At 37.1% G+C, this 27872-nt stretch overlaps 1 protein-coding gene across 3 annotated transcripts in view; it reads left to right on the forward strand.

Moving 5' to 3' along the window:
- Atp6v1a (ATPase, H+ transporting, lysosomal 70kDa, V1 subunit A) overlaps positions 1-25027 on the forward strand; it is a 49985-nt gene extending 24958 nt beyond the window's left edge. For all 3 annotated transcript variants that reach the window (XM_013028560.1, XM_013028561.1, XM_013028563.1), the window contains exons 4-15: positions 2064-2278; positions 2521-2658; positions 3301-3452; positions 6631-6793; positions 7611-7719; positions 13665-13787; positions 13880-13994; positions 14678-14741; positions 17140-17343; positions 19556-19650; positions 21040-21211; positions 24593-25027. In XM_013028560.1, coding sequence (XP_012884014.1) covers positions 2064-2278; positions 2521-2658; positions 3301-3452; positions 6631-6793; positions 7611-7719; positions 13665-13787; positions 13880-13994; positions 14678-14741; positions 17140-17343; positions 19556-19650; positions 21040-21211; positions 24593-24685 — 1643 coding nt within the window. In that variant the 3' untranslated portion in view covers positions 24686-25027. The remainder of the gene's footprint in view (positions 1-2063; positions 2279-2520; positions 2659-3300; positions 3453-6630; positions 6794-7610; positions 7720-13664; positions 13788-13879; positions 13995-14677; positions 14742-17139; positions 17344-19555; positions 19651-21039; positions 21212-24592) is intronic.
- Positions 25028-27872: the final 2845 nt, after the last annotated feature.

Below are 27872 nucleotides of genomic sequence, written 5' to 3' on the forward strand. Positions count from 1 at the left end.
ACACACACACACACACACACACACAGCCACTTTTTTCATTTCCTTTTAATTATGATCTTTCTAGCTTTTAAACTGTATTACTGTAGCTACATATTCTCTCCCCACAAGATTTGTTCTTTTTTTTCCACTTAAACCTATTTCAGGGGGCTGGGAAGGTGGCTCAGTGGTGGAGCACTTGCCTTGCATGCATGAGGTCCTGGGTTCGATTCCTCAGCACCACATAAGCAAAAAAGAAAAAAGCCAGAAGTGGCGCTGTAGCTCAAGTGGTAGAGCGCTAGCCTTGAGCTGAAGAGCTGAGGGTCAGTGCCCAGGCCCAGAGTTAGGCCTTATGACCGTACCCCAAAAAAATAGTAAACAACCCAAGCCGGGCACTGGTGGCTCATGTCTGTAATCCGAGCTACTCAGGAGGCTGAGATCTGAGGATCGCTGTTCAAAGCCAGCCCCGGCAGGAAAGTCCATGAGACTCTTATCTCCAATAAACCACTAGAAAACTGGAAGTGGCACTGTAGCTCAAGTGTTAGAGCACTTGCCTTGAGCTGAAGAGCACAGGGACAGCACCCAAGCCCACAATTCAAGCCCAACGACCGACCAAAAAAAAAAAACCTTTTGGCCGAGTACTGGTGGTTCATGCCTGTAATCCTAGCTACTCAGGAGGCTGAGATCTGAGGATCACGGTTCAAAGCCAGCCCCAGAAGAAAGGTCCATGAGATTCTTATCTCCACTTAACAACCAGAAAACTGGAAATGGTGCTATGGCGCAAGTGTTTGAGGGCTAGCCTTGAGCTGGAGAGCTGAGGGACAGTGCCCAGGCCCAGAGTCCAAGCCCCATGACCAAAAAACAAAACAAAAATAAACCCAACTATTTCAGAAGATGGGTAGATAAAGTGATCAAATATTGTAAAATTTTACTGGCAAAATCAGACAGTAGAATAGGAGTGTTCACTGAAAAGTTCTTTAAAATATTGTAGATTTAAAATTTTCATAATCAATATCAGGTATCTTTTCTAGAGCAATTCCTCAAAGTTCTTTTTTTCTTTATATAGTAGACCATATATAATATGGTCTACTATATAATAATTAATCTCTTAATAGAAATTTTGATTAATATAATTGTTTGCTGTTATTAACAGTGTTGCAGTGTAATTGATTTGAATTCATAGATGTTTTATTCCTAGGTAAAATTGTATTCATTTTTAATTTTGATATTATTAAATTGCTCTCAAAAATAGTTGTACTGATTTCACTTCAACAAATACTGGAGAATATAATGGATTCACCATGTTTATTAGAAGGTTATATTCTTTTGCTTTTTAAAGGTACTTCCTTGTTTCTTAAGCTTTTGTTTGTACAGATACTACTTTCATTTTTTAGGGTCTTGGAATTCTTCAGTAGTAAGTTGGAAATGGTGGCTATTGAGAGGCTTGATCCTCTATTTTTAGCTCTGGAGTTCCAAGAGTGTGAAAAGGCACTCTGGGTAACCAACAGCAAACTCATATGGTGCTGAGGATGTTTGAAATTTTTGAGGTCAGCCTAGGTTTATTAGATAGCTTGTTAGACGCTACGTAAAAGTCTAGGTTAACATAATGAGCAGTTTCATTACAGTGGTGTCTTATCTTTGTAAAGCTGCATTTTGGTGGTTGCTAAAAAGCCAATAGGTGAAAATCATTGTGGAATGGGTTTTCAATCTGATTGTAAGGTTTGAATGTTACACAGTGTCCAATAAGGCATATACATTTTTCTGTTCATACAAAATGTAGTATTTAGAACAAAAATTAATACCCTTTTGTGTTTTAGCTTATACATTTTTTTCTGTTTTTTTGATTATTCAGTTGTTAGAGTATATATTGTTTAGGTATAACTTTAATAAAATTATTAGTCATATCTTGTCTTAGGACATTGTGAAAATATTACTAAAATTTTAAAGGTGCTATGAACTGAGGCTTAGAAATTTCTGTTAAATGTTAAATTCTGTTAAGTGTCATTCCCATTTTAAACTTTTATTTCCTGTTAGTAGTACAATATCTTCAAACTCTATTGTAAATTTTCCTCAACTACTGTTTCTAGCTGGTGTGTCTGTTGGAGATCCTGTACTCCGCACTGGTAAACCTCTGTCAGTAGAGCTTGGTCCTGGAATTATGGGAGCCATTTTTGATGGTATTCAAAGACCTTTGTCGGATATCAGTAGTCAGACCCAAAGTATCTACATTCCTAGAGGAGTAAATGTTTCTGCTCTTAGCAGAGATATCAAATGGGAATTTACACCCAGCAAGAATCTACGGGTATGTCTGTCACCACAAATTTCTAAAGCTGTTGAAAGAATGTGAAATCAGTGTTAAGTGAATTATTTTATACTCTTGGTTCAAATAAAATAGACTTCAAAAGCACAATTTAAATTTTGCTTAAATGCATTAGTGTGTTTATAGAACTAGCATTTTGTAATGACAATGATTTACGATGTGGAAATAGGTGAGTCTATCTGATGTTTATTGAACATTAAACAGTAAATGTATTTATCCTCTAGGTTGGAAGTCATATCACTGGTGGAGATATTTATGGATTTGTTGATGAGAACTCACTTATCAAACACAAAATTATGTTACCTCCAAGAAACAGAGGAACTGTCACGTACATTGCTCCAGCTGGGCATTATGATGCCTCTGTAAGGATCATTTTTATTTTATTCCCCACAGTTGCCCTGTTTAAATGTACTAGTTTCACAGTTTCCTAAACAGATATTTGATATATGGCTTTTGAGTAACATATTTACATAAGTATATAATGCAATTAAAATTCATGCAGATTTTTAGAGGGAGCCTTGAACTTTGGAGTTGTGAGTAGTGCGCTTAGTGAATTCAAATGGTATCATATTTTTACCTTTTTGCTTTGGTAAATATTTGGTTTAAATATTATAAAATAGCCTACTAATTTGTGTGGGTGCTAGTACCAGCTCTTGAGCTGAGAATTGTATGCTCTTGCTTACTTTTCTTGCTATAGATAGTGCTCTACAATTTGAGCAACTCTTCCAGTCCAGAACTTTTGTTAGTTGAAGATTAATTCTCAAGGACTTTCCTGCTTTAATCTTAATCTTCATATCTCAGCCTCCTGATGAGTAACTAGGACTCTAGGTGTGCATCCAGCTCACTTGATTTTTTTTTAAAGTAGGACTATACATATTCACATGAAAAACTGTATTGTTCATTTATTGTTCATATATCCCCAAGAGATCTGAGGTTAATTAAATTTTGGAGGAAGAAATAATAACAAATTCAACCATACTTAAAATCTTGCTATGATGTTGTAGGATGTTGTCTTGGAGCTTGAGTTTGAAGATGTGAAGGAGAAGTTCAGTATGGTCCAAGTATGGCCTGTCCGTCAGGTTCGGCCTGTCACTGAGAAGCTGCCGGCCAATCATCCTTTGCTGACTGGCCAGAGAGTCCTTGATGCCCTTTTCCCGTAAGTTTGATATGCTTCTTGGGAGTTTTCCCTGTTATTTTATGTGTTTATTGTTTCATTATCTTTATAGGTATAAGTTTTATGCATTTAGTGGTAAAATAAGTTACATCTGGATAATAATAGTAAATTAGTAAAATGCCTTTATTTGTTGCTTTAAAAAAAAGCCCTTCCCCACAGAGGTAAACAGAAAGCATTATTTCTATTTTATTTATTTATTTATTTTTGGGTCCGGTCATGGGGCCTGAACTCTGGCCCTGGGCGCTGTCCCTCAGCTCGTCAGCTCAAGGCTAGCGCTCTACCACTTGAGCCACAGCGCCACTTCCAGCTTTTATTTTTTTTGTTTATGTGGTGCTGAGGAATCGAACCCAGGGCCTCATGCATGCAAGGCAAGCGCTCTACCACTGAGCCACCTTCTCAGCCCAGAAAGCATTATTTCTAAAACTTTATAAAATAACATTTCCAGAACTATCTTTCTTAACTTGTCCTAGAATTCGTAGTTTGCATTACTACAAATGGGTAATTCCTAATATCAACTAGTCTATGCTGCCAACAGTCTTAAGTTATAGTGTGCTCTTCTCCATTTTTTTAATGCATTTTAAATTGTTACTGTGAAGGTGATGAACAGAGAGGTTACAGTTATATGTCAGATAAAGAGTACATCTCTTTTTGAACAATGTCAACCCTTCCCTTCCTCTAATTTTCAACATAGTATCTAGTGAGTACCCCTGCTGTATTTGCCCCCTACCATTTCTATGCCCCCCCACTGCTTACCTTTCCAAAGACAGATAAATGAACAAACACATAGAGCAAAAACAACGGGGCTGGGAAGTGGCTCAGTGGTAGAGCGCTTGCCGTGCATGCCTGAGGCCCTGGGTTCGATTCCTCAGCACCACATAAGCAAAAAGAAAAAAGCCAGAAGTGGTGCTGTGGCTCAAGTGGTAGAGTGCTAGCCTTGAGCTGAAGAGCTGAGGGACAGTGCCCAGGCCCAGAGTTCAGACCCCACAACTGGACCCCCCCCAAAAAAAAGAGCAAAAACAGCAACAAAAGAAAAACCTTGTTTCCATTTCATGTAGTTCATTTCAATAAATTATGTTAAGCAAAGTAAGCCAGACCCAGAGAAACATTTGTGGTAGCTAGAATGTGCCTATAAATCTACACGTAAACACATTGAAAGTTTTGGAGATAAAAACATTTTAATGCATATATTCACTTTATATTGAAAAATTATTATTGTGATTAAGAATGCAAATTTCCTGTGATTTTTTGTTTTGGTTGATTGTGGGACTTTGAACTCAGGGCCTGGGCATTGTCCCTGAGCTCAAGGCTAGTGCTCTCCCAATTGAACCACAGCACCCTTTCCTGTTTTTGAATGGTTAATTGGAGATAAGAGTCTCATGGTGCAGAGGGGGTGGGGGTTAGGAGAAAAATGAAGGAAGGGGTAACCAGTTTGACCAGAAATGTACTTATTACCTTACCTATGTACCTATAACCCCATTGTACATCACCTTGACAATTTAAAAAAAAAAAAGTGAGGAAAAAAGTAAGTCTCATGGGAACTTTACTGCCAGGCTGGCTTTGAGCCATGATCCTCAGATCTCAGCCTCCTGAGTAGCTAGGATTACAGGCGTGAGCCACCACCAGTGCCCGGCTCCTATGATTTTTATAATAAAAAAATTACAGACCCTTTGTTTAGCTTTAAATTCCATTTCTCTTGCCAAGGCTCATCCTTTCTCAACACACTTGGATCAGTTGTCCACTTTTTTCTTCCCTAAACAGTATTTCATTTTCCACTGCAACTTTTTAGAAAGTTTGAAAGTAGCTGCTAAATGCTACCATAATCCCAACTCCATTTCATTAGTTTATCCCATTGGAATTTGATCTTTGAAAATAAAGAAGCGTAACTAATTGGCTGAGTTTTGGTTCTTCCAAGCACGGGTTTTAGTCTTAGTGAATAGTAATGAATAGATAAAGGAAATGAGTTAACACCATAATAAAACTCTGCTTGCTAAATTTTTATAGTTTAATAGGGCTTGATTTAAACAGCCAAAGCATAAACTTACAAGGAGACAAATTTCAAAAGTTATTCTTATTTAAAATTTTTTGATTCCTCTGTTGTCTTTTCATGAACTTTTTTTTGGGGGGAGAGCTGGGTGGGGGGGGAGGGCGGGGACTTAAACTCTGGGCCTGGGCATTGTCACTCAGCTCTTCAGTTCGAGGCAATTGCTCTACCACTTGAGCCACTTCCAGTTTTCTGGTAGTTAATTGGAGATAACCAGCCTGCCCGGGCTGGCTTTGAACCATAATCCTCAGAACTCAGCTCAGGAGTAGCTGGGATTACAGGTGTGAGCCACTGGCGCCTGGCTAAACTAATTTATTTAAGCATTCAGAATGTCATTAGTACTATTTTATGTACCTTATTATTTTTCATACCCCTCTTAGTGCCTTATGGGATATACTTTCATTTTTTAACTATAGTAGATGATAGAGACAATTACTACTAGTAAAAACATACACTGTTAAAGCACAAAAAAGGAGGTAATTACTATATCTATGTCTATATGTATTGTGTGTGTGTATGTAAAGATAAAAATATTTTGGAGTAGGGTCAGAGCTGGATCAAGTAGTAGAGTAGTTTTTGTTTTCTCTGTGTGTGTGTGTGTGTGTGTGTGTGTGACTTACCTACTTACTATGGTATTTCTTAGCACTGTGTGTGTGTGTGTATGTGATGTGTGTCACTTACTATGATATTTCTTAGCACTGTGTGTGTGTGTGTGCGCGCGCGTGTGTGTGTGTCACCTACTTACTATGGTATTTCTTTTTTTTTATTGTGAAAATACTGTACAGAGGGGTTACAAATGTAGGGCAAGATAGTGAGTACGGTTCTTATCAAGCATTGTAGCCTCCTCCTTTGTTTACCCTTCCCATCCCTTCCCATCTCCCCCCCCCACTCAATCCTCCCCCCCCCAAGTTGTAAAGTTCATTTTTGACATGACAACTTGTACTTCTCATTGTTGCAACAGGTCCACCTGTATCCTTTTTTAAACGAGTTGTTTTTCCCCTTCTCCTCCACAAATTATACCTACATCAAATACAGTGAAAGCAGGGGTTATACTGTGGGGGAGGGACTATGGTATTTCTTAGCACGTAGAGTAATCCATACTTTATTGTCTTTGTTTAGGTGTGTACAGGGAGGAACTACTGCAATCCCTGGGGCTTTTGGCTGTGGAAAGACAGTGATATCACAGTCTTTGTCCAAGTATTCCAATAGCGATGTGATCATTTATGTAGGATGTGGTGAAAGAGGAAATGAGATGTCTGAAGTTCTCCGGGACTTCCCAGAGGTCTGTATATAGAAGGCTTCAAATGAAATTATATACAATATCTCAATCTTCATTGGCAATTAAACATTTGTGTTGTGTCCAGAGCAAAGCTCTCATTTCTTCAGGGTCTTTTTTAGGATAATATTTGTGATCAATCTGTATAGTAGGTGAAAGGAATTTGACTTTTTTAAAGTTGAATATTTGAAAGATTTTTTTTTTGGTGGATCTCACCGTTTTCACTTACTGGAAAAAAGATAATACAGACAAAACATTTATGCTTGTGAACTTCATATAGGTTTTGTGATCTGCTAGGTTACTATAGTAATAATTTCTTTTTTAGAAAGTAACAGATTTCTTAATGTTGTGGATATACCTATCTTCTTAGCAGTGTTCTGGAGCAGAAAGGAAAGGTTGGAGTGATGGAGAATATTACTTTGTGAATACCAAGTAGAGGGATTAAATATGACAGGCTGTTAAGAAACAAAAGAGGGGAGAACTAGAATGCCACAGTTAGAAATTGGAGGATCATTAATGTATTCCTTTTTTCTTCTTCTTCTTCTTCTTCTCTTCTTTTTTTTTTTTTTTTCCGGTTGTGGGGCTTGAACTCTAGGCCTGGGCACTGTCCCTCAGCTCTACAACCCAAGGCTAGCGCTCTACCACTTGAGCCACAGTACCTCTTCCAGTTTTCTGGTGGTTTATTGGACATAAGAGTCTCATGGACTTTCCTACCAGGGCTTGTTTTGAACTGTGATCCTCAGATCTCAGCCTCCTGAGTGGCTAGGATTACAGGCTTATGCCACCGGCACCCAGCTTCATTAATGTATTTCTTTACCCCTAGCTCACTATGGAAGTTGATGGGAAGGTGGAGTCCATCATGAAAAGGACAGCATTGGTGGCTAATACCTCCAACATGCCTGTTGCTGCTAGAGAAGCCTCTATTTATACTGGTAAGTTATGAATTAGAATAAAAACAGGTAACATCTGTTTTTTTTTGTTGTTGTTTGTTTTGTTTTTTGGTCCAGTCGTGGGGCCTGAACTCTGGGCCTAGGCGTTGTCCCTCAGCTCTTCAGCTCAAGGCTAGCGCTCTACCACTTGAGCCACAGCACCACTTCCAGCTTTTTACTTTTTGCTTATGTGGTGCTGAGGAATCAAACTCAGGGCCTCAGGCATACAAGGCAAGCTCTCTACTACCTTCCCAGCCCAACATCTGTTCTTAATATTAACACTAGCACCAAATTATCCTTTTTCAAAGAACTTCTCTTTCATTTACATTGTATTTCCATAGAATCACATGCCTAGCTTTTAAGAAATAGTTACTGTATCTCTCAAATACAGAAGCATAACATTTATGAATAAAGCTGTCTTGATCTTCTTAATGATCATAAAATGGAATATCTACCTTTTCCTATATTATGTATTTTGCCATTGTTCTACCTTTTTAATTTAACTTAATTTTGGTTGTTGGTTGTGGGGTCTGAACTTAGGACCTGGGTGCTGTTCCTGAGCTCTTTTGCTCAAGGCTAGTGCTCTACCACTTTGAGCCACGGCTCTACTCCCTGCTCTACCTTTTAGTATACCTATACTTCTATAACTTGCTTTAAATTACTATTATGTTGAGTGTAGATATAAAAGATATGAAAATTAATGAGCTTATACTTTGTGTTCCAGCTTTATTTCACTCTTATCCCAGATTTCAGTACTTTAATTTTTCTGTTTTCAGGATTTATTGTTTATATTCTATTCTGAAATAATAAACAAGTATTTTATTTATCTGTAGACCTTCAATAAAACAGAGTTAATGTTAGCCGACAGTGCTTTGACTACAGTTTATCCATTTATTTTTGTTTATCTAAATTTACCTTTTGGAAGTTTCTTCCAAAAACGTCCATGGAAATTATGTCCTTGATTTTTTATTTCCTCGTAAGTTTGGTCTTCTATTGCCTTTAAGTTTAATATTAGTTTGATTGAATATAAAATTCTTGAATCAGTATTTCTATATGGTCTAGTGGTTTTCAGGAAAAAGATAAAAATATGCAAAACATTTATATATGTGAACTTTCATAGACTTTATTGTCTATTAGGTTATATAGTACTAAAATAATGTACTTTCATTTCTGAAGTGAAATGGCAATAATGCCTATCAAATGTTGCTCAGTACAAAAATTCTTGGATCACCATTTCTTCCCTTGAACACTAGCCTTTTTTCCTTGTAGAAGTGGTTTTTTTCTTTTTGCCAAAAGGGATTTCTCTTTAACTGAAGTCTTGATTGGAATATATCTCAGCACTGACAATTTTGATAAATTTTTTCTAAGATATGTATTGTATTCTTTCAGTCCATGAATGTGTTTGTTTGTTCCAATCCTAGGGCCTTGAGCTCTTGTTTATTAGCTTTTATACAAGATTGGCAGCCACACCTTCACTTCCAGCTGTCATATTTGTCTGCCTTGCCTGGTTTCAAACTATGATTTCAAATTTTAGCCTCATGAATAGTTTAGGATTACAGGTGTAAGCCACCAGCATCTGGCTTTTATGTCTTTTATTTCAAAAGAATTGTATTTGAGTGGTTAATTAGAGATAATAGTCTCACAGACCTTTTGGTCTGGGCTGGCTTCAAGTTGTGATCCATTGATCTTACCTCCTGAGTAGGTAGGATTATAGGTGTAAGCCACCAGCTTCTAGCTGTCTTTTAAACTGCCAATTGTGCATATAGGATCTCTTTTATTTGCTTTCCAAATGTGTCCTCCCTCTTCAATCCTTTTTACTTAGCCTTTTGTCCATATACAGGATAATGGTGTTTATTCTTTGTGTTGCTTCTAATGATGCCTTCGTTTTTGTAATAGCTTAATTTTTTTCTGGCCATTTGTTGAGTTCCAGTTAGAAAACATCTCTTTTTTTATCCTGCTGGATATTCTTTGAGATTTTATCTTATGGCAGGATACATTCTTAAGGGGTGGTGGTTGTTGGTGTCATTGTTGTTGAGATACAGTTTTGCTGTGTATCCAAGTTACCTTGAAGTTACCTTAGCCTTTTAAGTGGTAGAATTATAGGTGTGTGCCATCACACTCAACTCTAGGTTTTCTTTTTTAAATTAACTCTGGTCACAATTTTCATCTGTTCATTGGAAGAGGTTCTTTCTCTGTCATTTTAACCTTTTTTTGATATCCTATAATGAGATTTATTAGTACTCTTACTAATTTTTGAGAAGATAGAGGGGGCTGTGTATGACTGTTTATGGTAGCAGGAATTCATGGTAACATGATGTTTGTTACAACATACTTTGTCTCTTGCTGAAAGAAGTCAGTAACTGTAAGGCTATTCACAATGAATTCTTTCTCTTTACCTCACCCACATTTCATGTATTAAAAACAGGGAGTGCCTTCTTGTGTTTTGTTCACCTCCATCTCCCTGTTCTCCTAGGTGCCAGATTGTGTCCAAGGAACCCTTACCACTAGCTGTCTAGTTCTTTCCAGTGTTCCAAACAAAGGATCCTTGGTTTTGTTCCTTGAGATATGTCTCCTAGTTTACAGAGGCCTGATTTGAGGCTTAACTCAGATGAATTCTTAGTGCTTGGTTTTCATCATTTAAATGGTTTTCCTCATTATTTTATAGTGTAGCTAAATGTGTCCTCCATGTTTTTTGTTGCTTTGTGTGTTTTGAGATGAAGTCTCTGTGTGTATTCAGAACCTTCCTGCTTCCACCTGGGATTAACAACATGTACCAGCTGCACCCAGTTATCTCACAGTTGTTGACAAATGAGCTTATATTTCTTTGTTTCTTGTTCTCATTGGAGAATAACTTTTATAAAAAGGTGAAAGTGCTTTAGTCATCTACCATTTTAAGATATGAAATTTACCTTATTCTTTTAAAGGACTGCACAGTGTTCCTTTGTATAGATTTAGCTATACAAAAATCACTTTGGTGGATGCTTGGATTCCAGTTTTTTGCTGTCACAAACAATGTATCATTAAAACATCTTCATGCATGGTTTTAACACCACTTTTTCTATATTTTGAATGATTCTTACTTTGCACATTTTTATAACTAAAATTCCTTTAATGTTAACGTAGATTCCTGTGTTCATGCAGATTTTCAGTTCTGATAACCCTTCAAAAGAGATTACATCTTTACCAGTGCTAGACTTTGTTTTTTTGCATGTACATTTCTACTTGATTGAATTACTATAAACACAGAGCACTTAGGTAATCCTTTCTAAAAAAAAAAAAACCGTTCCAGTTTGCATGCATTTTCCCAAGTCTACATTCAGACTCCAATGTTAACATGTTTATTGCTTCTGGGGTCTCCAGTTTAACACCATACCTAACAGCAGCATCACATAGCGACCGAATGCCACGAAGTAAAGGACACATCCTGGCTGTGGCACCTGATGCGATTTGGTATTTGTCTTGCATTTTTTCTCCATTTCCCAACTCTTAATTTAACTGAAGATATTATAAACTTTATGAGCCTGTGATTTGCTGTCATTAAAGTTCTAGTTTAAGGAAAGAGTAAGTAGACATATTTTAATTATTTTTTTTAATCTTTAAGTGGTTGTCTAAAGGAGTTGCCATTCTCCAAAGCAGTTTATGACTACAATACATCTTGATCAATGTCACCCTTTCAGCATTCTCACCTATCCCTGGCAACCCACCCACCCCTTTCCTTATTTTTCTTAATTTTGTAGGATATACACTGATTTCTTGATGCACTATCCTCCTTTCTCTTCCATTTCGTTTCTTCATTTGGAATAGACATCTTGATGAAGGGAAAATTTTTTACTCTCCCATTTCTTACTTCTATAACAAGAAGCTATGCTCAATTAATATATTCACCTATTAAAAACTGTAGCTGATTATTACGATTATATGTTCACATTTATATCAGTAACAACTGTGTGTGTGAGAGAGAAAGACAGACAGACAGAGAAAGTACTTTTAAGTAAAATTCAAAGAGGTCAAGAAGCACTGGGTAACTTATGATTTACCTGAATTAATAACCTTCACTTCCTTAAAATTATACATATGCATCCTTGTGTATATAATACAAATATATATTTTTAAAATAATTTTTTATAATGTTATTGAAACAAGTGGAGAAAAGTAGCTTGAGAACAATAGGACTATATTGATAGTTCTATTTGTTAAAACCAGTGAGTTCCAAGAGATATAAACCTTAGTTCTATAAGTAATTATGAAAGGTTGTAGAGTCAAACAATTTGGAAAACATTGAGCCATATTGGTGCTTTTTTGTTATTGTTGTTAGTTGTGGGGCTTGAACTCGGGCCTGGGTGCTGTCCCTGACCTCTTTTTGGTCAAGGCTAGAGCTCCACCACTTTGAGCCACAGTACCACATCTGGTTTTCTGGTAGTTAATCAGAGATAAGAGTCTCAAGAATTTTCCTGCCCAGGCTGGCATTGAACTGTGATTCTCAGATCTCAGCCTCCTGAGTAGCTAGGGTTACAGGCATAAGCCAACAGTGCCCAGCCAAAATTGGTACTTTATGCTCCTTCACTGGTCTAGGATCTTTATGAGAGTCTCATGCTATGTTGATTATGACACTGGGAAGAAGATCCAACTGGAAGTAATTTCCAGTTTTATTTGCAGAATATCTTGTGGAACTAAGTGTTCTATGAGACATTTAAGGAAGTACTGGGTAAACAGACAGAATGGACTGAAGGAAGATGTGTATGTTGTTTTTTTAGTCAGTTGAAATTTAATTAGATTTTTACCTGTTTACGTCAACTGTCATTTTATTTCTTATACATCTAGACCTTAGTTAAAAATTAATACTCCATTCTGCCAACTAAGCAGAGCAGCAAATGTGTGTGTGTGTGTGTGTGTGTGTGTGTGTGTGTGTGTGTGTGTGTCATGGGGCTTGAACTCTGCGTCTAGGTGCTGTCCCTGAGTTCTTCAGCTCAAGGCAAGCACTCTACCACTTGAGTGTGTGTGTGTGTGTGTCATGGGGCTTGAACTCTGGGTCTAGGCTGGCTTTGAACAACAATCCTCAGATCTCAGCCTCCTGAGTAGCTAGGATTACAGGCGTGAGCCACCGGCGCCCAGCTCTGGCTGATTTTTTTTGAGTATAAATATATATCTAGGCAATCAAACTATGCTTGGAAATTAATTTTAATTAATTATTTCAACAAAGACTTGCAAACAAATGTTTTCCTGGTTTTTAAAACTCATATTAGGGTATTATAGGCTATAGCATCAAATAATTCTAAACAAAGTAATTGTCCTCTACAATAGATGTTTATTTCAGATGGTCAAGGAACTCAACTCTCTCATTCTGAGCTCTTAAGCTTTCAACACATGGTTTCAAGAGCTTTTGGGGCTGGGCGCCAGTGGCTCACACCTCTAATCCTAGCTATCCTGGAGTTTGAGATCTCAGAATCATGGTTCAAAGCCAGCCCAGGTAGGAAAGTCCATGAGACTCTTATCTCCAATTAACCACCTGAAAACCGGAAATGGTGCTGTGGCTCAAGCGTTAGAGCACTCATCTTGAGCTGAAGAGATGAGGGACAGCGCCCAGACCCAGAGTTCAAGTCCCATGACCAACAACAACAACAAAAATAACAACTACTTTTGGGGATTATCTCTATCTTGTGGTCTAGAAGAAAGAGAGTATAGAAGGGTGTGTTGCTTGCATTGTCATGAAATTATTTTTTACTTACATTCCATTAGCTAGAGATTAGTTACATGGCCATATCTAAAATAGTGAATACTAGGAAGTAGTGTTAAGCTGTGTGCTTAGAAGAGGAGAAAGAAGAGATTTGGAAAATGGCTAGCTAGCAGGCTACCTCCTGCACTTATGCTTTAAAGTTTTCTTAAGGTTAAACACTTATCTTTCAAGGATTTCTGACATTGTGTAACTTGCAATATTCTTCCCAATTTAGGAATTACACTATCAGAATATTTCCGTGACATGGGCTACCACGTCAGTATGATGGCTGACTCTACCTCTAGATGGGCTGAGGCCCTTAGAGAAATCTCTGGTCGCCTAGCTGAAATGCCTGCAGGTATTTCTTTGTATTGTTTATCTTATAAGCCACTGATAGTATTTTAGGAGCTTATTTAGGACACCCTTTAAATTTTTTTTTCCCTCTTTTAGACAGTGGCTATCCTGCATATCTTGGTGCCCGGTTGGCCTCTTTTTATGAACGAGCAGGCAGAGTGAAATGTCTTGGAAATCCTGAGAGAGAAGGGAGTGTCAGCATTGTAGGAGCGTAAGCATTCAAACCATTTACTTTTCTCTCTTTAAATAATTCTTTTTTTCTGAAAATAGGAGCTTGCAGGTAGCCCAGATTGGGCTGGGACTTGCAATCCTCCTGCTTCTGCCTCCTGAATGATAGAATTACAGGCTTGCACTGATATATCCCGCTCATATAGTTTACTTATCAAAAGAAACAAGTTACCTAAAGAGAAAATATTTACCTTCATCCGGGAGCAGTGGTTTTTAAGCAGAACCACTTAGGCTACCCTACAAAGTTAGACATGTTAAGGTGAGATTTGTGTCATGGGAAAAACAGATTCACTGCATAAAGCTCATACTTTGTTCTTAGAGCTTTTCCTTCCATTATGCTTTATCTACTTGATAAAGCTTATTATACTTTAGAAAATTTTTCTTATTTATTATATTGGAAGGTATCCTATCGTTTTTCTCGTTGCTAGGCTTGGTGGTGCACACCCTGCTACACAGGAGGCATAAGTAGAAGGACTGAAGTAAGAGGCTAGCCCCAGGTTAAAAAAAAAGTGAGACACTATCTAAAAAATAACTAAAGCAAAAAAGACAGGCTTTAACTCAAGAGTATAGTACCTGCCTCACAAGCATGAAGCTCTGAATTCAGATGTTTATATTAGTAAGCTATTTTCATGTGTTTTAAATTAATGTGTTTTTATTTTCGTTTAGAGTTTCTCCACCTGGTGGTGATTTTTCAGATCCGGTAACATCTGCTACTCTTGGTATTGTTCAGGTATGTCTGCCCCTTGTATAGTCATCTTCTGAGCCTTTCTCCCTCTGCCTTCCCAGCTGTTCTAATAGTAGCCAAATCATCATGAAATACTTAATTTTACGCCCAAAGAATAGGCAGTGGCAAAGTGTATTTTAGGAACATCATTAACACTGAGAGCTTGTAATATTCTGTTTTTTGCCTTGGTCTTCAACAGGCTGTACCATAAACTTAACGTGTATATAACATGTCATATGACATGTTAATGTGATACATGGCAGGTAACTAACACATTTTTATTAAGATTAGAATTGTGTTACCATTTAAGCTAGAATAGAAGTGGATATGCCCATTACAGTATTATAGCAAAAAATTTAGAGGTTTCTACTCACAGCGTGGTCCAAAGCAGATAATATTATCAGAAAGTGACTTTTGAATTAGTCATTTTTGAAGCTTAGGGCTCCTTCCATGCTGTGGCTGCGTTGTCACTTGGCCAGGCAGTCTCCATCTGGCTGGCATGCATGCAGAAGGCACATCCGCTCCTTGAACCTGGGGCTCAAAAGTGACAACCGTTCTACTCATTCTTTTATCTATACCCAAATGATAGCAAGGCTAGGAAATGTAGTTTCTACCTATGCAGTTGCTTTCTTGTGACAAGACATTCGTTTAGTGGATAGCTAGCTAATGTGGCCATTATAAGAAGCTTTGATAAAAGATATGTGTGAATTAGAGCTATACTTAAAAAAAAAGATATGCTCATTAGTATATACTCACATATGCAATTCCTATGGGACAGAATATTTACCTATGTTTCTAACAGTATCAAATGGTATGTCAAAGGCTGAATTTACAACTGTTAAAGCTGTTAAAGTCTTTAACACTTGCTAAAATGTTGAGTTTTAAATCGTGGAAAGGGGGAACAGAGTTAACTATGCTTAAAATTTATATCTGTTAATGTTTGGCCTGGATTGGTCCTTAATGATCAGAGCTGAATTTAATCAGAACTTTTAGAGGTGTTTCATCACACACTAAAATGTCTGTTCCATCTCAGAAAAGTTTTTCTAGTTCTTCTATGTATACTGTCTTATAATAATCTTAAAATAGCCACGTTTTCTTTTACTATCAATGTGACAGCCACTAAGAAAATTAAGATAAAATTTGAATTTGATTTGTAGGTGTTACTTACCCTGAAAATGAGAGGTTACATTTTGATTTTGGTACCTTGCATCTTGTATATATGCTTATCTAATCTGGGGAGGGGAAAGGGAATAACAAAACGATGAAACAAGGCCCCAGGGTGACTCATTACAACATGATACCCACAGGACAGTATATTGGAAATGGACTTCAGGTGGGGGGGGGGCAGTGTGGGAGGCAGGGGAGAGAAGGGATAGTGGGACAATAACAAGGGAAGGGGTATCGATGATTGACAAGTAATGTACTCATTGCCTTACTTATCTAACTGTAATCCCCCTCTACAGCATCTTTACAATAAATTTTTTGTAAAAGATAGTCGATATTATTAAAGTGTTATATAGAGGGGTTACCATTTCATAAATCAGGTAATGAATTCTTTCTTTTTTCTTTTGGACAGTATCACCCCTCCCATTACTTTTCCTCAGTTTCCCCTTCCCATCCCTGCCCACAAGTTATATAAGCCATTTCCACATAGTGTATAAAATAGCATGATTGCATTCTTCACCTTTCTTCCCTCCCTTTCTGCACCCCATTCCTTAAACTCCCCCCAACTGAAAAAAATTCCAAAGCGAAAACAAACACCACCCCAACAATAACAAAAATCATGTTTCCATTTTCTGGAGTTTGTTTTAATAAATAGTATTTTAAATGTTCCGATAGATTACACCTTTGCATTCTTCTTTTAAGAGTATCCTCCATTAGTCTGATTATTTGTGTGTGAATGCCTAAAGTCCTATGAGGATTAAATTTTTAATTAAAATTTTATTCAAGTTGTATTCTATTTTTTATTTTTATTTTTACCAGTCCTAGGCCTTGAACTCAGGGTCTGGGCACTGTTCCTGAGCTGTTTCTGCTCAAGGCTAGCGCTGTATCACTTGAGCCACAGCACCACTTCTGGCTTTTTCTGTTTATTGTGGTACTGAGGAGTCAAACCCAGGGCTTCATGCATACTAGGCAAGCACTCTACCATTAACCCACATTCCCAGCCTTGTATTCTGTTTGAATCACATATGGCTTATACTATAAATAAAACAAAATAAAATTTCAAGGTACATTGTACTCATGAATTGACATGTTGGATTGAAACCCCTTTGTACAACAACTAAAGTTAATTTTTTAAAAATTAAAAGGTTAAGTTTAAAATTGCACATGTGGGGCCCACAAATATACTGCAATACTTTTTAAAACTTTTCAAGAAAAACAATTTTGTTTGTTTTTTAATCAGGTATTCTGGGGCTTAGATAAGAAACTAGCTCAGCGTAAGCATTTCCCCTCTGTCAATTGGCTCATCAGCTACAGCAAATACATGCGTGCCTTGGATGAGTACTACGACAAACACTTCACAGAGTTTGTTCCTCTCAGGACCAAAGCAAAGGAAATTCTGCAGGAAGAAGAAGACCTGGCAGAAATTGTACAGCTTGTGGGAAAGGTGAGTTTTTAAATGTCCTGGAGGTTACAGTAACCTGTAGGTTACAGTAGAACATTATAAAAGACAAGTTAAACCATGAATGTGCAGAGTTTTGCAAACTTTTACTTAATAAGCTTAATTTTTGAAAACATAAATACCAAATATTTTTTAAAAACTAATTGTCTAGTTATTCATAGTACTTAAAATAAATCCATGGTCCTGGATTTATTATAGGTGAACACTTATAAGAGTGCAGGTAATTAACTGGATTTGACATTTTTTTCTTGGTTGGTGATTCTAGTAACTGTGCTATTATCTCTTAAGGGTAGTTGTAAGAGTTATAGCTTGTGTATAAGTAAGTATATTTACCTATGATATACATATATTTCATCATTCATGCCATATTAAAAAAAATGCCAACCTTTGGTGCCTCACTTCTATTAGCTACTCAGGAGGCTGAGATCTGAAGACTGGTTTGAAGCCAGCCAGGGCAGGAAAGTTCTTGTGACTTTATCTTCAATTAAGCTAGAAATGGAGCTGTCGCTCAAGTGGTAGAGTGCTGGCCTTGAGAACAAAAACAAACCAAGATGTGAAAAAGTATCTTTTTAAAGAACCTTATCAGTTTGTACATCTACAAGTGATGGACATACACATATTCAAACAGTAGGATATTATTCAGCCTTTTTGTTTGTTTATTTGATAAGTGCTGGAGTTTGAACTCAGGGCCAGTGAGCCATGACCTCAGCTCTTTCCTGCTTTAGTTATTTTTTAGATAGGGTCTTGCATTTTTACCTAGGGCCTGCCTTGGATTGCAATCCTCTTACCTGTATCCTTCCTGCACAACTAGGATTACAGGAATATGTCAGCATGTTCAGCCCTTGTTCAATTTTTTTTTTAATGTTATCCTAGGGTTTAAACTCAGTCAGTGCCTGGGCACTGTCCCTGAACTTGTTAGCTCAAAGCTAGCATTCTACCACTTGAGCCACAGCTCTACTTCCAGCTTTTTGTTGCTTAGCTAAAGATGAGAGTCTCACAGACTTTCTGCCTGAGCTGGCTTCAAACTGCAATCCTCAAATCTCAGCCTCATGAGTAGCTAGTATTTACAAACATGAGTCAGCCTTAGTTAGCCTTTCAAAGGAAAAAAAAATCCTGGCACTGCTACAGTACAAATCAGTCTTGAGGACATTATGCTGAGTGAAATGAGGCAGTCACAAAAACATAAATACTATGTATTTACACTTACATGAGGTATCTAAAGTAGTAAAAGTCAAAGAAACAAAGTAGGATGGTGGCTACCAATATCTGCAGGGAAGGGGGAAAAGGAAATCACTGTGTATGAGCATAGTGTTTCAGATTTACAAGTAGGAAAAGTTCTGAAATGTTTGGCAACAGTGTGTGAATGTACTTAATTCTACTGAGCTATATTCTTACAAATTGTTATAATGATAAATTTTATGTTACATACTTTTTTTTTTTTTTGCCAGTCCTGGGCCTTGAACCTAAGGCCTGGGCTCTGTCCCTGAGCTTCTCTGTGCTCAAGGCTAGCACTCTACCACTTGATCCACAGTGCCACTTCTGGCTTTTTTCTGCTTACATGGTACTGAGGAATCGAACCCAGGGCTTTGTGCATGCTAGGCAAGCACTCTGCCACTATGCCAATTCCGAGTCCCTGTTACATACTTTTTACTGCATTTTAAAAGGAACAATCAGCCAGTGACTAACACCTATTATTCTACTAGCTACTCAGGAGGCTAAGATCTGAGGATCATGGTTTAAAATAATCATGGGCAGAAAAGTCCAGGAGACTCTTATCTCCAATTAGCCTATGGGAAAAAAAGCTGGAAGCAGAGTAATGGCTCGAGGTAGCGTACCAGTCTTGACCACAAAAATTGAGAGATACTCAAGTGGTAGAGCGCTTGCCTTGAGCTGAAGAGCGCAGGGAAAGCACCCAAGCCCTGAGTTCAAGCCCCACAACTGACAAAAAAAAAAAAAATTGAGAGATAGTACCCTAACCCTGAGTTTTAACCCCCAGTATCGCACGTGTGTGTGCACACACACACACACACACACACACACACACAAAGAATAGTCAAAAAGAAGTTATAAAGTTATTTTATTGGTAATTTTGTGTTGATTATATAATTTTACCTTGCTGAATAGATGATTGAATAGTTGTCACCATTGGTCTCTTATCATGGAGTATATTTATAAAAATACATTTTTTCTATCCTAGGCTTCCTTAGCAGAAACAGATAAAATCACCTTGGAGGTAGCAAAACTTATCAAAGATGACTTTCTACAACAAAATGGATATACACCCTATGACAGGTAAGCTATGTTGCTTTTCACTTTTTATTTGAGTATTTTTTTGGTTGTGTTTTAACAAAGTAGCTGCCTATACATTAAGAACTTTTTCAAACATGCCCTAACTCTATATTGGCTTATTTTGTATCTAAAATGTCCCCTAGTCTTGATTTGCTTATTTATTATGTTATGGCTATCTTCACACATACAATCATCTATAATTAGAGTAAATTATAGCTTTGTTTTCAGAGTCTGGATGGTGATCACTACCTGCCTCAAAAAGCTTTTTTTGCTATTTCTTTCCATTGCCCATGTCTTTTATTTCTTGCTTAAATAATTATGTTCAGCTTTTCTGACTCATTTCTCGAGAGTCATGTCTCTTTCTAAATGTCCTTGTTGGGTATGCTATGAACTATGTCTTGTAAATAGTTCCCATTTCCTTTAAATGGGAATTTGAGCCTTTCATCTTACATTAGCTTTTTTCCCTCAAGTCATTTTTTACATCATCTAAGAACTGAAAAGAAGAGAGAAAATAGACTAACCAGAATGTGAGGCAAGCAAACAATATGTGAATATGTTGGTAAGCCTCAGAACTCCGCTATATTTGGAGTGGTACTGAAACTCCCACATAAAGATGAGTTATCAAGGGAAAAATTGGTATATAACAGGGGTGTATATAAAACTCACTGTTTGCTCATATATGTCTTTGTTAAAAGGTATGGATAAGTGGAAATGAGCACATTAAACAAAAGGAGGCTGGGGACTGATGACTCATGCCTATAATGCTAGCTACTCAGAGACTGAGATCTGAGGATCATGGTTTGAAGCTGGCCTGGGCAGCAAGATCCTTTCTCCAATTAAACACCAGAAAAGTGGGAAATAGAGCTGCGACGCAAGTAGTAAAGCAGTGCCTAGGCCCTGAGGTCAGGCCCCAGAACTAGCACAAAATAAAATAAATTAAGTAAAATGTAAAATGTGCCACTATTAACTTTAAAATTCTGCAGTTTCTTGCTTTCCAGTTGTTCGTTAAGCTTTAACCTAGGATCACAAGGGATCTTTACAGTTCAGTTATTTTACCACTCAAGTTATTAGTTAACTGCATTGTTTAAAACAAAAACAATCCTGTTCCTCTTGTTTCATGGATTTAACAGAGGAAAAATAGTCATTACCTTCAAAATAAATAGTATGCTTCTCTACATCTATGTCTGTCCCAAAACTTAAGTAGTTTTTTCTGTTTTCTACTGTTCTTTTTTCTTCTTTGTGTATCATTCCATAAATAAAAGCAGTTTGTATATTTAAATAGAGAAGCTAGTGCCCAGATAGTTTGTAGCTACAGTTTTATATAATGCAACTGTTTTCACTTTGCAGTTGGAGATTATTTTTGTTAATTGATCTGATCTTCATTTGTTTTAGGTTCTGCCCATTCTATAAGACGGTAGGGATGCTGTCCAACATGATTGCATTTTATGATATGGCCCGAAGAGCTGTTGAAACCACTGCCCAGAGTGACAACAAAATCACATGGTCCATTATCCGTGAGCACATGGGAGAGATCCTCTATAAACTTTCCTCCATGAAATTCAAGGTAGATTTTTCTACTGTGACTTTTTTTTTGTTAATCTCCCTACTTTCTCCTCCCTCTCCTCCCTTCCCTTCCTTCTCTCTACTTCTCTTCTCTTCTCTCCTCTCTTTTCCTCTCCTCTCCTCTCCTTTCCTCTCCTCTCCTCTCCTCTCCTCCACTCCTCTCCTCTCCTCTCATCTCCTCTCCTCTCCTCTGCTCTCCTGTTCTCTCTTCTTCTCTCCTCTTCTCTCTTCTCCTCTCCTCTCCTCCTCTCCTCTCCTCTCCTCTTCTCTCCTCTTCTCTCCTCTCCTGTTTGTTCTCTCCTCTCCTCTCCTCTTCTCTCCTCTCCTGTTTGTTCTCTCCTCTCCTCTCCTCTTCTCTCTTCTTCTCTCCTCTTCTGTCTTCTCCTCTCCTCTTTTTCTTCTCTCCTCTCCTCTTCTCTCCTCTCTTCTCTTCTTCTCATCTTACTTCCCCTTCTTTCCTTTTCTTTCATCCCAAACCTGGGGTATAAAATTTGTTTATTTTCACATGTGCTCAAGTTGTATGAACCCAGAATAGGCCTCAAAGTTAGTTTCAGTATAGTATATGTGGGGGTGGATTTCCATGTATAACTCCTTTGAAAAATTAACAGTAACAAAATGAAGCTGAGACAGCTGGGGATTAAGAGGTAAAAGGCAGATGAATGGGGAGAGGAGTGGTAGACAAATGCAGTCATAGTACTCAATGTACATATGTGAAAATGGAACTTGGAAATTTGAGGCAATGGGTAAAGTTAGATGAAGGCAAAGAATTCTGGAAGTGATGTCATTATACACAAAAATTGACATTAAGTTGAGAAACCTCTTGCTGTAGCTATTTAAAGTTAATAAAAACTAATTATGTACTTATTGATCGATATTTATTTATTTATTTTGTCGGTTGTGGGGCTTGAACTCTAGGCCTACGCACTGTCCTTCAGCTCTTCAATTCAAGGCGAGTGCTCTACCACTTGAGCCACAGTGCCACTTCTGACTTTTTCTGCTTATGTGGTGCTGAGGAATCAAGCCCAGGGCCTTATGCACGCAAGGCAAGCACTCTACCACTGAGCTACCTTCCCAGCTAAAAATTAATTTTTAAAAATGGAAAAAAACAATTCCAATGATAAAAATTGTAGTATGTCATGTCTGAAATAAGTGCTGATGATTTTTTTCTTTTGTGCTAGCATAGGCAATTTAGAGCTAAGTTCATTGCTGAACAGTAATTACTTCACATGCTAATATGATAGCGCCCGCATTCTTCTGTAATGATGTCTGTTCTGTTTACTTCTTTTAAACAACCACCTGATGTACATTATTTTTAACATTTTTATGATCTTTCACTATCTTGTAAATATCCAAGAAAAGTAAATAAAGTGAAATTACATATATGAGACTGCTGAAAAATTGGCTGTTGGGCATTGGTGGCTCAAGCCTGATTCTAGTTGCTCAGGAAGCTTAGATTACAAGATGGGGGTTTGAAGCCAGGCCAGACAGAAGAGTCTAAAAGACGTATTTCCAGTTAACCTGCAAAATGCTGGACTGGAAGCATGGTTTACAAACTTGAGTCCCAGAGTTCACCCCAATATACACGCACACACGCACGCGCGCGCACACACACACACACACACACACATATTTTTAAGATATTTAATCAGTTGGGTTGATTTCATTGTTTACAGTTTATGACATCAGGTATATTTATTAGTCACCTATTGAAAAGTGATTCTCTGAATGTGTATTATATAGTGTAAAGTGTAAATTTTTAAAAATAATTTATATGGATAGTATGTGTGCTTACTCACTCTTTAGATTGAAAATACAAATCTGTTCAAATAGTTTCAAAAATTTTTAAGTATTCCTAACCTTTGAGTCTTGTCATTTCACCGTGAGATGTATGAGCAGATTTTTTTTAATGGTTGTGGGAATTGCCTGTGCATACTAGGCAAGTATTCTACTACTCAACTGAACACTCCAACCTATCTATCTAGATATCTATCTACCTACCTACCTATATATATATTTGGGGGAGGGAGGGGCATTGGTTGTGGGGCTTGAACTCTGGGCATGGGCACTGTCCCACAGCTCTTCAGCTCAAGACTAGTGCTCTTCCACTTGAGCCACAGCACCACTTCTGGCTTTTTTTTTTATTTTTGTGGTGCTAAGGAATTGAACCCATGGCCTCATGAGTGCAAGGCAAGCACTCTACCACTGAGCCACCTTCCCAGCCCAAGATAAATACATATTTTTTAATGTGTATATGTGTAAAAGGTTATTTCTTGAAGTTCAAAATGTCATTTAAAATATAAACAGAGATAGTGGTTTATTATGTTATTTTTTATTATTTATAAGATAAAATATATGAAAGTATTGATGTCTGTTTTAAAAACAATATCCAAGGATATGAAGAAATGCTTGTGATAGAGAGTGAAAAAAATCAGGTGTAATTTGACCTAAATTTTATCTTTAAAATTACATAGTCATAGGGAAAAAAATTAAGAAATATACCTGGTAGTGTATTTTTAAGTTGAAATCTTTTTTTCCTATTGAGGTTTTTGTATCAAATTAACATCCTAAAAATTTTTTAATGTCATTCGATATTCTATAGCATTGTCTTGGGCTAGAAAGCAATCATTTTCTTTTTTTTTTTTTTTTTTAGAAAGCAATCATTTTCATCCTTAGATAGTTACCTTTCCAATTATTGATGTGCATGATTCTGTAATTCTGTAGTTGATTTTCAGCATTTTCATAGAGAGCTTAAACATTTTACAGTCTCTTTTATACATATTTTTCAAGTTGCTTTCCATAAGGATTTTTTTTTTTTTTTTTTTTGCTAGTCGTAGGGCTTGAACTCAGGGTCTGTGCACTATCCCTGAGCTTCTTTTGCTCAAGGCTAGCTCTGTACCACTTGAGCCACAATACCATTCTGGCCTTTTCTGTTTATGTGGTACTGAGGAATCAAACCCAGGGCTTCATACATGCTAGGCAAGCACTCCACCACTAAGCCACATTCCCAGCCCTCCATAAGGATTTTAAGTATGGTGCTTTATTTTCCAGATTTTCCTTCTCCATCTGAATGTAGTAATACTGACTGAATTGTGCTGTGACTAAGTGAATTCTCAGTGACCATACAGTTAGTCATACTTACCTGCTGCCTGCATGTTATTGAGGCTTAGTCATTGAACATAGCTAGCAGGCAAAATATAAAAATGGAATTTCTTTTCTGTACAGTTGGGTCTTAACTCCATTTATACATTCCTACCTGTGAAGGAGAATGGAGGTACTTTTGACTCCTGCCTGTGTATCTCATTTTATATTAGATATAAATAAGTTGATATGCCCTGAAATGATTTTCCAAAGGCAAATTGAATTTCTAATGTCTTTTTTTCAGGATCCAGTGAAAGATGGAGAGATGAAGATCAAGAGTGACTATTCACAACTTCTTGAAGACATGCAGAATGCATTCCGTAGCCTGGAAGATTAGAACTGTGATGATTTCTTTCCTCTTCTTCCTCAGCAAGTTCATACGTGTATATTTTCCTAAATTCCTCAGCTCAAGCCCTTGGCTTCTTTTTTGTGCAGCTTTGAGATTAGTGCCTGTGTATGTTACAAGTTGTTTTGCTGTTTATTTGGCAAGTCTGATATAAAACAAACATTCCTTTGTTCCAATGTTTGAGGGGCTCCCTGATCCCTTATCTGAAGTGGTGAACGTAGTAAATATGACGTACAATAGCTACATACTGTAAACTTGTTTGTATAGTGACAACCTTCCTTCTCCTAGATGTGCCCTTTTCTTCATCTCCATTAAATTATAAACAGAACCTACTGCATGTGTGTCTTTGAAATGGATTTGGAATAGAAGGCCCTTTGAAAGGAACATTGGGAAATGACTCAGTTTCTATGCATGTGCAGCTTTGCTCAGTCACTGACTTGCAGGAAATATTTACTTTTAAAAACATGTATGATTAATGTTCCAGTTATGCATTACTTCCTCAGTATAAATCAGGAATATTTATGGGGAACTGTTGGGAACTATGAAAGTATATTTCATTTCATTAGAAATAACTCTGTGTCAAAGACTATTAAATACTGCATTGCTAGGAAGTTTTTTTTTTTATATTACATTTGAAACCATCATCAAAAATTTAATGCACATCATGGGGCTGGGAAGGTGGCTCAGTGGTAGAGCCACATGCCTTGCATGCCAGAGCCCTGGGTTTGATTCCTCAGCACCACATAAGAAAAAAGAAAAAAGCCAGAAGTGGCACTATGGCTCAAGTGGTAGAGCACTAGCCTTGAGCTGAAGAGCTGAGGGACAGCGCCCAGGCCCAGAGTTCAAGCCCCATGACCGGACCCAAAAAAACAAACAAACAAACAATTTATTTAATGCACATCATATCCTCATTCTTTTCCTCAAACATCTTAGAAGCCGGAGTCTATCAGGTTATATTCCAGTGTGGTGAGCAGGAAAATGTCATAGGGAACACAGTAGTAGTGAGTAAAAGCTGATTGCCTTTTTTCTTTTTGAGTACAAGTCCTGGGATTGAATGCAGGGCCTAGGTGCTGTCCTTGAGCTTTTGTCTTTAGGGCTTATGATCTACCACTTGAGCAACACCTTTATGTCTGCCTTTTGTATAGCTAAATGGAGATAAGAGTCACAGACTTTCCTGCCTGGGATGGCTTCAAACCATGATCATCAGATCTCAGCTTCCTGGCTCACAGTTTTAAGCCGCCAGCACCCAGCCATGGCTGGTTATCTTTTAAAAAACAGCTAGGCTCTAAGTGATTCTTGGGGCCTGAGTGGTATTGTGTTTTTGTTAAGTAATGACTTGAGTCATTTGTTTGCATGTTTTTTGGCTTGCTGAATTTTTGAACAATCAATTTACCTAATGGAGAAAATATCACTTTGATGTGGTTTTTATTCACTAGCTCAGGTTTCTCAAAATATCTATGGCCATAACAGCATAATAGTTTCCATTCTGTGTAATAGGGATGAATTAATTCTTAACATCTACTGATAATAGAAACCAGGTCATTTGAAAACAAAAGGATGAATTTCATCCTGTCTTTTAAGAATATGTTTTAAAAGCAATTTCTGCATTTGCATAGTAAGGCACATTGCAGAACAGCCCTGAGAACAACTCTTTCTCATGAACTCTTCCTGAACAATAGTGTTAGCACCATTGCTTTCTTTTAAGGGAGAGGAAGGGATGAATGTGTCTACCAATCTCCAATATGCATATGTAATAGCATAAATAAACTATTTATTTCATGCCTCAGTTTGTTATTTAAGTTTTCAGATAATGCATTTCTTTTGGTCTGTTAAGGGTAGATAAAGTCAGTGTACAAATCAGATGGAGTTTTATGTAAATGCTTGCAGTATCCATGTTTTTACACTCAGTGGTCTACTATTCAGGAGATATTCTGCCATATAACTTTTTTTTTATCTTTCAACAATGTTGACCGATAAGGATTATGCAATGACTTGAGATTTGGACTTAATGGTGCTGCCATAGCAGTTTGCTTCCAACTCAGATGCCCTAAGACTAGTAGAAATCAGAAAGGTTCCAAAACTTTCTATTATTGCGTTAACCTACCAGCAAACTGGGAGTTTGATCATAATGAATGATCCGAAGAAACTAGTTGACCAAGTTTTTGTTTTTTGTTGTCTTAATTTTGAGATGTGAATTCTTACTCCTTTGAAGAATGTTGATGTATGAGTGTGAAGATGCTAGAGAAAAGATGCTCAGATATTCACTGTTAAGTTTTCCTTCACCTATATGTTATAGAATTTCAGATTGTTCACTGATAGTATTTCTTTAATAAGAATGTGTTAAAATTATAGCAATCTTTTAAAAAGATTATGCAGTTAAAAAAGTGTATGATTGTGCTGTGCCTGGTCCTAAGTGCAGCCAGTTAAATAAGTTTCGTATGTATTTTTCCAGTGTTAAATCTTATACATTGTACCCTTTGGAAATTTCCTTCTATCCTGAACAAACTAGAAGAGGTCATATACATATATACATATATATGTGTATATATATATATATATATTGAGTCTTATTCTTGAAATTTCACTCTCTTTATGTTAAATGTTGCATATAATTATTAAAATCAATGAAAGAATAAAAAGTGGATTTAAATTAACATTATTTTTCTTTCTGGGATTGGGCAAGATCTACTAGGAAATATGTCATAGTATTTTATATTACTATTTCAGCATGTCCTTTTTTTTTCTACTTTCTAGGTTGTTACTTAAGATTATGAACTTGAATTGGGCTCTCATGGTATCCTGTATATATATCATATATGGACATATATAATTATAATCATGTCCTACATGATTTAGAAATACACAGATTCTTGGGGCTGGGAAGGTGGCTCAGTGGTAGAGCGCTTGCCTTGCATGCATGAGGCCCTGGGTTCAATTCCTCAGCACCACATAAGCAAAAAGAAAAAAGCCGGAAGTGGTGCTGTGGCTCAAGTGGTAGGGCATTAGCTTTGAGCTGAAGAGCTGAGGGACAGTGCTCAGGTCCAGAGTTCAGGCCCCAAAACCGGACCAAAAAAATATATATATATATATACAGATTCTTATTCTGAATAATAAGTTAAAGTGAAAAAGTTTCTAAAAAACTTCTAAATTAAAGGACATCAATGATACTCATTTTAAT

This window comes from Dipodomys ordii, unplaced genomic scaffold (assembly GCF_000151885.1).
Source record: "Dipodomys ordii isolate 6190 unplaced genomic scaffold, Dord_2.0 Scaffold111, whole genome shotgun sequence".
NCBI classification, from domain to species: Eukaryota; Metazoa; Chordata; class Mammalia; order Rodentia; family Heteromyidae; genus Dipodomys; species Dipodomys ordii.